At 38.8% G+C, this 12682-nt stretch overlaps 1 protein-coding gene across 1 annotated transcript in view; it reads right to left on the bottom strand.

Moving 5' to 3' along the window:
• Nucleotides 1-12682, bottom strand: part of evlb (Enah/Vasp-like b) — a gene marked incomplete in the record, with an annotated part of 67529 nt that overhangs the window by 10944 nt on the left and 43903 nt on the right. Inside the window, 2 exon segments of the mRNA XM_037685338.1 lie at nucleotides 1089-1180; nucleotides 6820-6886. Of these exon segments, the coding sequence (XP_037541266.1) occupies nucleotides 1089-1180; nucleotides 6820-6886 (159 nt within the window).

Genomic DNA, 12682 nt, shown 5'->3' with positions numbered 1-12682 from the left:
TATATATATATATATATATATATATATATATATATATATATAAATATTAAAATAGATTAATGTATATATGCATAAACAAATATAAAGTTCTTGTTGTAGGTTTTGGTTCTTTGTTAAAAACAAAAATTAAGGAGTATACAGTTTTTCTAAAACTACAGCCACTAAAAAACGCAGCATATGTGATAGAAGCACAGCAGCAGTGTTTGTTTTGCCATTTTTACACGAACCTGGTAATAAGGCATGTCTGTACATTAAAAAAACAAGAATAATTATTAATCCATGTTTATTTTCAAATCAACACTTTAACGTTCACTTGTATGTAAGGAAGGCTGGGGAGGTAAAAAAGATTAAGGGGTGGAATTAGGATAAGTTACAGCTCATGAGGGACTCCATCAGAGCATCTCTGACACCTCGGCCCTGCTCTCCATCTTGTGGGACAGAGACCAGGATGGGCTGTGCGGCTGGTTCTGCTTCAAGTTCACGGAGGTCATCCATTTTGGTTGTGTGTTGTTTTCTAGCTCTTCTTCTAATACATGTTAGTGGTGCTTAGAAAAGAGCTTAATGTAGCACTACCGCCACCAGCTGGTAAGGTGCGTTGATATTAATAATCCGCCCACTAGAGGTGAACAATCCGCCCACTAAACGGGAACTATAGGCAAAGTGGAGACACAAAAATAGAGGTCCCACTAGAACCGGACACAACAGGCTACAACAAGAACCAGACCTGTGGATACCAGGCTAAAAGCTGCACTGAACCAGACCAGAACCGGACCTCCAGAATAAGTGGTGAATTCAAGAGCTCCTAGCCAGCCCACGTGGACCTCGGAGCGGGGACGCACGTGTAAGTAAAATTTAGTAGCTACATATAAGTATGTTGTTAAAATGATGTAGGTTTAAGAGTTTAGAACATTGCAAGTGTGGGAAGAGTTTATAAAGCCTTAAAATATATATAAATACTAAAATAAATGTAACGTGGCTACTACGCAGATTTTCTCTTATTGCGCGGGGGTCTGGAACGTAACCCCCACAATAAACGAGGGACTACTATATGTGTGAAACACATCATGGAGACCTCTGAGTGTCTCTACCTGAGTTGGAAGACCGTCGCTCCCGCTCCATTTGAGCCTGCATCTGCTGCTGCTGCTGCTGCTGCTGCTGCTGCTGCTGCTCCATCACTTGTCTGAAAGAAGCAGGAAGGACACAGCTGCTCAGGTAGCAATCCTGAACTTTATATCCTTCATTGAATCACCAACAGAAACAGTTCAGACATGAATAATAATAATGATAAAAATAAAAAATCAAGTTTGAGACAGTTGAAAAAGTATAGACTAAAATCCTGTAAACGTAAAAAAACAAACTATTTAAAAATTAAGTCCACAAATTTCAAATCTGTGTATATTATAAAATAAACATATTCATATATTAAGTGTATTTAGATTTTTAACATAAAAATAAAAATCAGTAATCACTTTATCATTCATAACCGAAGTTAAAAGGGAATAAGACGAAGCCAAAGTTTATTTGCATCCATCCATAAAAAACAAAAAGTATACATTTATACAACGTATAAATTACACAATTCATATAATAAAATCTAACAATCCTCACATCCAAATCACACAACATTATAACCCATAACTAATATAGACTTCATTTTTTTATTTAAACACGTATCTGTAGGTGATAAGTTTGTCTTTGAGAATGTTGATTCAACCCCAACAACTAAAACACAACTATCTTTAACATTAGATCCTATTTAAAACATTAATAACTCTCATAAAATACATTATTTTCCTTTTAATCTAAAACAGCTTGTATAAAATTAGGAAAGTAAATACTGTTTGCAGGATTTAAATGATCTATGCAGTTTTTAAATCTAAAATATATGTATCGTTTAAAACTTTGGTGCATATAAAGAGATCTTCAGGTGGTTTCCAGATGCGTGCTCATTAATCCAGGTAGGAGATTAAAAAAAAAGTTAAGTCAGGTTCTCTGGACGGGTTAAAAAATAAAAAAAATGTATAAATGTTTTGTCTTTCATCCAAAAGAGGTCTAGGGGTCCAGGTCCAGAAGACCTGACTTAACTATTTTAGATTTGGGTGGTTTGTTGATGCACAGCTTCCATTTTTTATCATCAGCATAAAGAAAACACCACATCACTCTCCACTTCATCTCCAATCTTCTCCACTAACCCCCCATCCAGCCCTCCTTCTAGCTCTAATCAAACTTTTCCCATCGTTCCTCCCCGGCCTCTCAGTGATGCAGGAAGCATTTGTGTTGAGAGCGAGGACGGAGAAAGCTGGTGGAGGAAGGACAGTCTTCCAGCTGTGAGTTGGAGAGGCGAAATGCTGAGACAGCAGCCTCCCTGAGGTGATCACAGCCTGCAAGGAATCAGACTGATCCATAACTCCCATCATAACAATAATAACCTTTATTTTACCAGGTTTGTCCCATTCAGATCAAAAGGTTTATTTTACAAGAGAGACCTGGCCAAGACTGGCAGCATAAAGAGAGAGGAAAACACACACACTCCGTTTCAACACATAATCACAAGAAACATAGACTTACAATAAAACAAATGACTCCATTAAAACAAATGTACTTCTGCAAACTTGAAAATAATGGAATCTATCATGGTATTAAATACTTTCAGAAGTACTAGTGTTCCAAGTTTAAGCTTTGATTGCAAACTGTTCCATGAGGTCGGAGCAGAAAAGCTGAAGGCTTTCTTCTCCCTTTCTGTTCTGACATGAGGAACACTAAAATTTAAAAAGTCTTGAGACCGGAGGCTGTAGGTCGTGTTGTTTAAAGTTAACAAAGATGAAAGATAAGGTGCTGTCAACTTAAGAATAACCTTGTAAATCAAAACATAGCAGTGGCCAAGCTGACATACATGCAGAAATGGCCATTTTACCTTATTGTACAAGAGACAGTGATGAGTCAGGGCTCCATAATTTGTAATAAACCGCAAAGCGCCATGATACACGTGAAGACATTGAGCAGAGGCGTTCATGTATAATACAGCCCAATAGTCATTATATATATTTATATAAACCTTAGTGGTTGACATTCAGATTTGCCTAAAGGTCCAGGTTGGAAAACAGCAACAAACGTTAAAGCTAAATACATATGCAGATTGTCCTGTCAATCCTCACAATAGGGGTTCGTTAGAGTCTTTGTTAGTCTGACGTACAGAGGAGACACTCTGGTCACATGGATGAAATTCCTGGTAGGTGTGAAAATGACTGGGTATCAGGCCTAAGGCTGCATTATAAGGTTGTTTTCACACCTGATAGTCCGGTGGACTCGGTTCGATAGGGGACCGATATTCATTGTGTTTACATTTGAGCTGGTGCGTTTGCATTCACACTGCACTGTGCAGTCGAGCCAACCTGTCCCCCCCCCCCCCCTCGCCAGTGGTGGCGCTGCAACAAGAACTACAGAAAGAAACGATACAAAAACCTCTGAACAAGACACTTCTTCTTCTTCTTCTGGAAATAAAAACAAAAACGGAGTGGCGTCAAGTTTTAGCGGTTTTAGGAGTTATATTTTGTCATTTTTCAACAATGGACTCAGCATGAGCAGAAGATGAGGCAGAAGACCACGGAGAATGTTGTTTTTCACACAAGGCAGCTGACGGCTCCACATGAGGTAAGAGAAATGCGTGTTTGTTTGCCCTGCGCTGTACTCCACCTCCTGCTTGTGGAGCGGTGCCCGGTCTGGTTGCATTCACACTGAACTCGAACCAGACCGAGACCTAGGTTTTTAGGCGGGCCAGAGTTCGCCTTTTTGTTCCGTGACAGAGTTCAATGGCGCTCCTCAGCAGAGTGTCCCTTATCCTTGAGGTGCAGGTGTTGAGTCTTGTCCTGAAGAGCTGGCTCTGCTGTGTTGAGCCATGCATCTGTGAAGAAGCTGTTTGGTTTCTCCATCATAGAGACCTGGACACTCCTCGCTGCACTGGACAACATATACCACACCACTCTGGTGTTAAGGAGGCAGCAGAGGGCTTCTTCTTCTTTGGAACAAGTGATCAGACATGTTGGACTGGAATCACAGCGAGCCTCTGTTCCCGTTTGAAAAGAGGTTGTTAAAAAGTTCACCCACTGGAAATGATTCAGAGAAACGTCCTGAGCTCCTGAACGCAGCACAGACCCGTCACCAGCAAACACTTCAGAAGAAGGCAGTAAACGTCACTTCACTGCTGCAGAGCTCTAAATATAACTGAGGACTCTTTTCTCCCCATCACACCGACTGCACGGCCGAGCTTTGATGTATTTCTGTAGCGATGCCACTCATTGAAGTTCTGCCTGCTGAACATTTACTGTAAACTACAATCCAGTCTCATCAAACAACGCTGTTGGTGAAGATTAACACAGATTACATTTAGAGAATAATCAGCTGCAATCATTGTTTTTAAGATCCTGGTCTTGGCTTTAAAATCCAGAAGTAATGTCTAATTAATTAGCACTAACTGGTTTACTGTTACTGCTCTTATTAAGTCTTCCTCTATTATGCAAAGGGCTGCAAAACTTTTATTTTTATTCAGGATCAAATAATCACATTTAAAGAAATGCACTAATCCAATTTGCCTGGATTATATGTAAAACAACATCATGTTATTTCCAAATATCCTGTTTATGTTGGTAAAGACTGCTTTTTTTAGACTTTTATTCCGTCTTTAAGTTTTTCAAGAAATAAAACAAAATTTGTACCCTTTTTCTTAATAAGACAGCGGATGAAACGAAACGAGAACAGCTGCACAAAAAGGTTCTCACGCGTCATAATGTATCATTTCTACGACTGCCATTTTAATTAAACTTTATTAAGCCTGGGTGTGAATTTAAAAGACAATTAAATTTGCATTAAAAGACTAAAAGTCAAAGTGTTCACTTTAGGAATGCATATCGCCTGCGGCCTTGCATACCAGGGTGTTAAGCTAAGATTATACTTCGATGAAGTTTGAGCCATTTTGGTTACATCTTGAAAATAATATTTGCAGAGCCTCACACAAAGTATGTGATTGGGATGACTCTCAGCTACTACCACATCAAACTACAGCTCAATAACTGTCAAACTGATGGAGTTGGAGCCATTTATGTGTGTGTCAAGGTTGATTAACTCTGACAGCCATCTTAGATAAATTACAAAAGTTTATCAGGTTTAGCTGCACATTCAGTGATTATTTTCCAGAAGTTTCATTAAAATCTATCTGGTGGTTCATGAGATTTTTTGCTAACAGACAAACACACGCACAGACACAAGCAAAAACATAAACGTTGCCTTTTATCTTTCTGTCACAGGCGACAAAATGCTCAAACAGAGAAAATTATGTTCAAAATTTCCTCTTCATGTTGTCCCCACTTTAAAAAAATGTTCACTCCATTTTAGTATAGTTATAAAAACACTAACTATCGCCTGAAAATGTCCTTTATTGTAATTGGTACTAAAACTGTTGATGTTTGTGTTATTGTGTAACATTCACACTGTTATGATCCATTTTTCTTCTGTAGATTTTTCGGGGTGATTCTTGTCCTGCAGTTTTTAAGCTACTTCAACAAATCATAAATCAAAGTATTCAGCTCGTTACGGAGGAGGGTGTTGTGACTTTTGGTATTGGTGCAACTTTAGCTTTTTGAAATATTTAGCATTTTCTACCACATTTTTCTCATAGAAAATGAATTGAGCTCATTTTACATCCTTCAAATGTTTAGATCTGTTTACAACCTTTTACTGCTCCTTTCACATTTTGTTCTGTTTGAGCTTCTTTCAGTTGCATTATGCAAATTTAAACATTTTTCAGCTACTTTCAGCTGTTTTGTGCTCCTTTCATATTCTTTCAGCTACCTGCAACATTTTTGTGCTTCTTCTAACTTCTTTCTGCTAATTTCAGCTTGTTATGCTCCTTGCAGCTTATTTCTGCAAGTTTCAGCTTTTTCTACTATTTCAGCTACTATATTGCTGTTTTATGCTAATTTAAAAATTTTCAGCTAATTCCACATTTTTGCACACACTTCAACTTTTTTCATTCTAATTCATCAAAAATGTCTTCTGTCCACTTCCTTCTTGTAATTTCAGCTTCTTTCTGCCGTTTTAGCTACTTTTCAGCAGTTTTTTTTTTGCTTATTTCAGCATTTTTCAGATAATTTCTACTTTTTTTGTGCTCATGTCTGCTACGTTCAGCCTAATGAACTTCTTTTTGCTGCTTTTAACTTTTTCTGCTATTTCAGCTATTTTTTAGCTGTTTTGTGCTAAATTTAGCTTTATCAGCTAATTTCACATTTTTTAGCTCATTTCAGCTCCTTCCACTTCCTTCTGGTAGTTTAAGCTTCTTTCTGTCTTTTCAGCTACTTTCAAGCTTTTTTTGTTGTTGTTGCTAATTTCAGCTTTTTTAAAGATACTTTCCTAATTTTTCTACTCATTTCTGCTTATTTAAACCTAGTTCATCTAATATGCGTTTTTTCAGCTTTCTTCTGCTAACATAGGCTTGTTCTTACATTTCAGCAAGTTTGGAGCTCATTTCAGCTGTTTTTCCAGCAAGTTCTTCAGCAAAAAGCAGTCACACTGCATCTCCACAGGAAATGCACTTTCTCTAGTTATTATTAAAATCCAGTGGGAAAGGCGTGCTGTTTGAAGGAGTTTCGATCAGTTTCAGCCAAATTGTCACTTATTATCTCATAGGACGAATCATCATTAAATAGTCTTCATGGATATGAAGGGAGCCTAAAAAGCTCAGTCCACTCTAATCTTTAACATGTCAGCCTTTAGGATGCTCAGCAGCTCTGGCAGCTGTTACACATTTAAAGAGAAAAGCTGTTTCACCTCGCTCTCTGAGCTTCCATCTCATCTGAAGTCGGGCCGTTCTGGACTGGACGCTGGAGAGCTGGACCTACAGAAGCAGAAGAGGAAGAAACACACACGAGTCAAACTGAGCCCAAACAGAGAAATACATGAGTAAATATTCAGAGACTCAATCTGGACACAGAGAGAACAGAGGAAAAGATTGTAGCCATACGGTAACATCTGCTCCTGGGGGGTAAAAGTTCACACGAGAGAGATTTTTCATCATTTCCACCCAAAACTGACATAATCAAATCTTTTTCTTTATTTCACTGGTTTATCTTTATACATAAATAACAGAGGAGGATGTGAAATGAAGCAGTAAATGTTGTCTCCTCCTCCTCCTTATGCCTGCAGTGTAATCTGTTTACTGGTGTTAGTGAGACCTGCAGACCAAGACGCTGATAGGACGTGTGATTAACTCATGACATGATGAGATGATGGAGAGACGACTTGAACTGGGAGATTACCGTATTTTTCGGACTGTAATGCGCATTAAGCGCAACAAAAAGGTCATATAAGTCAAACTTTATTCATCTCATTCACAATAACCACATAAATTTGGTTGGAGGTCAGTAAGCACAACCAGAATTAATACATAAGGCTCACCTGATTATAAAGCTCACTGTGGATTTCTGAGCAAATTAAAGGATTTTTAATTGAACCTTATAGTCCGAGAAATATGGCACATCCAAACCAGAGGAAGCAGTCAAGTTTTATAACCACCTCTACAACTCTTTGGGGACCTACAGTCTTTTCAGGGACTATTTTGTGTTGCCGAACTTTTGCAGAGTCTAATAGAGTTGGAAAACAACCCACAAAGATTCTGTCCTTCACTCAGGCCGACTCGCTCAGACCACATCCTGTTGTGTCTAATGAAACAAATAGTTTCACCGCTCCACACGCAGGCTGTTTTCAGAGTCGGTACTCGCGCTGATGCTGCTCTCCACTGCCCACATGTCAGGCGAGCGGCGCTAATGGCTGCTGTTAATCAAGTAACAGAGATCCAAAAATAACACAGGGTGACAAAGAGCGCGACTCGTGCCTCCTGTCAGGTGCGTGAACTGATCCGAGACTGATATTAAAGTTTAAAACTTCACAATGTAACAAACGTGACCATTTAAAGTGGCACTTTGAAGTGGGGTCCTGTGGAAAGGTTATGAATAGTTACCATAAAACCTGCTGTAGAAAACTCTTTGGATGAGCTCAACTTGGAGGAACAAAGTTTAATTCTGGCCACTGATGAGCTAACGACTAGTCTGAGCAAGACCAAAATGGACCGCTGCCATCAAAACTCCACTTCAAAAGTTTTGAAATATCACTTTAAGGATCGTCTTCTTTCACCGTCAATTCGATTTATTTTTAAAGCACATTTTAAAACAATAAGTTGTAACCAAAGTGCTTCACAATGACAACAATAGAATTAGACAAAGGCAGAGGTTAAAAATAACAATAAAGTAAATTGATTTTACTTAGACTAAATCAACTGGGTTAAATGTCAATGAGAATAAATGTGTTTTTAAAAAAGAGATTTAAAAACAGGAAGTGATGACGCCTGTGTGACATCGGAGAGTAAAGTTTCGGAGTCACGGCTGAAAAATCCTGATCTCCTCTGAGCTTTAACCAGAAGCAGCTGATCAGAGCTCAGGAAAAATAGGTTTGAAGTTGGAGGAACACGAGCATGTGACCATGTAGACGTTTATGTCAGCAGGAGAATTCTAACATCCATTCTGTGGCACACATGGAGCCTGAAGCATGACTCTTACAGACTAGTTTCTTTATTTGCTAATAGCTGACAAAGTGTTGTTGTGTGGATGCTTATGAAGCATTCACTCTACTGCGATTCATTTTTCTTCAGTACATTTTTCAGCATCTTTCTCCTCCTGCAGTTTTCAAACGATTTCAACAAATCATAAACCAAAACGTTCAGCTTTTTCAGGACAATCCTGCTATGACTTCTGGTATTGGTGCAACTTTAGCTTTTTGAAATATTTAGCCTTTTCTGCCATTTTTTTTCTCATAGAAAATTAATTGAGCTCATTTTACATCTGTTTACAACCTTTTACTGCTCCTTTCACATTTTCTTCTGCTTCAGCTTCTTTCAGCTTCCTTGTGCAATTTTAAATGTTTTTTCAGCTACTTTCAGCTAATTTCAGCTGTTTTGTGCTCCTTTTAGAATATTTCTGCTGATTTCAGGTTGTTATTTCAGATTATTTATGCAAGTTTCAGCTATTATTCAGCTGTTTTTATGCTAATTATACCTTTTTCAGATAATTCCACATTTTTTGCACTCATTTCAACTTTTTTCAGAGTAATTCAGCAAAAATATGCTCTCTCCTCTTCCTTCTTGTTCCTTCTTCTTCCTTCAGATTTTTTCTGCGTTTTAAGCTACTTTTCACCTGTGTTTTCGTGTTGCTAATTTCAGTTTTATTTTTCCAGATAATTTCCACTTTTTTGTGCTCATTTCTGCTTCTTTCAGACTAAGTGGGCAAACATGTTCTTTCTGCTTTCTTATGCTAATTTAAGCTCGTTCTACATTTTCAGCTACCTTTTTAGCATTTTTTTTAGCTAATTTCAGCAGTTTTCAGAGAAATTCATTCTGCTATTTTCACCCTACCGTAATTAACTTCTTTCTGCTCCTTTCAGCTATTTTCTGCTAGTTTAAGCTTCTTTCTGTCTTTTCAGCTATTGTTTGTTAATTACAGCATTTTTTAATTTCCTAAGTTTTGTGCTCATTTCCATTGCATTTTTCTGCTAACTTAGGCATATTCTTCATTTTTGCTACATTTCAGCATTTTTTAGCTAATTTCAGCTGTTTTTCAGATAGTTCTTCTGGAATTTACACTACATTTTCACAGGAAATGCAATTTCTCTAGTTTATGTTAGTCACTGAGTCAAAAAAGCACAAACGTTGTCTTTAAGCAACAAAAACTCAAAGGTTTGGTCCAGAAAAGTTCATCTAAAAGTCGCGTCAAAGACTTTAATGGACACAACGTCATGCAGGATTCTTTAATGCAAATGTTGCAGGAGTTAAAAGAGATTTTCACAATGTGTGAAACAGGAGGGACCTGCCGTTAGACTGAGCATGCATTTTAATTTTAGCTATCAGTCAAACCAAACAAGCCTGTTAGTTCTGTCACATCAGCTATATTTTTTATGCATTAGGGGCATAATTAGAGCAATATTTCTTTAAGAAGCTGTAAAGCTTCCACTCATGTGCAACACTTGCTCTGTTTTTCATTAGATCGCTTCAGGTTTCTGGAGAACAGTTTCAGATTTTCCCCTTCAGGCTGTTTTATGCCAGATTATTTGCATAAATAACTTTAAACACACACACAAAATCTTGTCATAATGACAGCCATGCATTAGCTTAGCTTCAGACGAACACGCAGCAGTTGAGTTGTTACCTACATGACATGCTGAAGAAGAGAAAGCGGCTGTAGCAGACACACAGGCACTGACACATGCACTCCCTCCTGACCATCCCTCCGTGAGCTACCTCTCCTCTTCCTCCTCCTCTTCATCATCAGCCTCACCTTCCCCGTCCATCACCTCCCTCTCTCTATGCTTCCACACCTAGCCTCCCCTACTAGTTCCTCCCCCCTCAGCCCCAGTATCATCTGTCATCTTCATGTAACTCAAACCAGCAGCAGCAGCACAGCGAGCTTCTCCTGATCACGTTTCAAAAAGGTTGGATTTGTCCCAAGGCCGAGCTCAGGCAAACAAAAATGACAGCGAGGCGACCTGCATCCACCTGAGGCCTGCTGCTCGCTGAGCTGCTGTGTTCAAACGTTAAACAAAAACTGGACGTGACTGCACGTAGGTGACACAGCTTTGAGAAAACAAAACGACACAGGTCATTTTTTTTGTTGTTGCTGTCGGCTGTTTTATAAAGTCAAAAATTAATCATGAAGGCTCATTTATTCAGTAAAATGAGACAATTTATGTCCATAAAAGACCAAATGGTGGTTTTATATGAAGTACTTCGATAAATAACAACAAAAGTTTTACATTTATTTAGAAAAATCAAGACGAAAACGGACAAAAAGCAAGTCTTTATGGTTGTTAGGGTAAGAAAGGTGCCATTTTATTTAAAAAGTACAACTAGAAATCAATAATTTGGTGTCTGTATATGTGGATTATCATAAAAAATAATTTATCCTGCAATACTGTGCCATATTGAACACACACATTTTTATGATGCTGAATTTGATGTTTTTTATTAACATTATAATAAATTTAGGCCCAGTAAGGACCACGTGTGTATCATTTGGCTCTTTGCCTTAAACAAGTAAAAAAAAAAAAATGACAGAACTATCGTTTCCACTTCCCACCACTAGAGGGAGTCGACAGCAAGAAACATGTTCGGTGTTTAGTGTTGCAAAGTGCTGCAATGTCTAGAAAGATAATTTCCTCTTTCTGTCGCTCATGCATACATGGACATAAAATAATAAAAATAAAAGAATCATGTGTTTTCTGCTGTGCGCATGTTATTGTCTAATGGCTGAACATCACCGAGCTGGTATCTGTCAGATGTATCAGTGCCCTCGTGTTCAGCTGCTGTCTCTCCAGCCTTGCTGCCATGTTATTAGGCAGATGAAAAGGTCTCAAACAAAGGACCCAGGGGAGATCTTCTCAGTGACTCATTCTAATTAAAAGGCTGGAGGGGTACACCCCAGATGCTGCTGCCGGGGGAATGAATGGAAGAGGTAAAAGACACTGTCTGAGTTACAGTCTTTTTCTGTCCCTCCCCGTTTTATAATCTCTTTGTGACAAACATGCAAACATAGAGTAATGGAGGACAAACTGACTGATGTGTGTATTCACTGCAGAAAGAGGGCTTTAAATTGGCCAAGGGACACTCTGGTCCTGTTCATATCTGGTTCTAACGTCCATCTCAAGGGTATTTAACTACTGGCTCTTTTACAAGACACTTCCAGCCGGGTGTTTGGCACCTTATAGCCGCCTCTGTGTGATTTCTGAATGGATCAAGGCGGCGAGAAGGGTTCAAGCCAACCCACCCCCGATGCACCTTTATGTCGCAAAGCGAAGTAGTAACAGAGCCCAAACGGTCGACATGAGAAAAAGGTAAGGCGGTTCTGCAGCTCATTCTTGTGACGAGGTGATAATAGCTGGTCGGTGAGACTAACTGGCTGCGGGATTAACAAACAAACTGGTTTATTACAGAGGAAAGACTGGCGATGACAGCAGCTTCACATTTATTAGGTAACCACAGAGAATCGCTGAACTGAGATGATCTGTCAGGTTTTGAACACAATCCAGGACTGGTCTTTGCAGCCATTACATAGAAATGTTTTATGAGAAAGCCTTGTGGAAATTTAGTGAGTTTATCTTCTTAACATTAGAGAGCTTTAATTAAAAGCGATCTCACATGGCAGTTCAACGTGTACCCCAAACCTCTCTACAATCAGATTAATCTGTGCTGTATGCAGACTCTAAAAAATAACAACACATTCAGACATCGGAACTGTTTCTGTTTTGACAATAACATTTCAGAGTGGCATTTCTGTGGAGTTAATTAACACGCAGCTCCTAATAAACCTAACAAAAGCAACATAAAGAGTCAAAAGTAAAGAAGCACTCCACAGGGCTCAGTGTCAGAGCAAAGACCGATGATTTTAACACTGCAGCTGGTTTACACAGCTCCACCAGTGAACGTAACGTCTCTGCTGTGTTTAATCAGGTGAACGTCGTGTGGCAGGATGCTGCGCAGACTCTTGTTCTGTGACTGACACAGAACATCACAGTGACCACAGCAGGTCCAACCAGCTCTATAACAACCAGCTCTATAACAACCAGCTCTATAACAACCAGCTCTATAACA

Source organism: Nematolebias whitei, chromosome 12 (assembly GCF_014905685.2).
Source record: "Nematolebias whitei isolate Nwh7 chromosome 12, NemWhi1, whole genome shotgun sequence".
Taxonomy (NCBI): Eukaryota; Metazoa; Chordata; class Actinopteri; order Cyprinodontiformes; family Rivulidae; genus Nematolebias; species Nematolebias whitei.
This window is presented reverse-complemented; position numbering and strand designations above follow the sequence as displayed.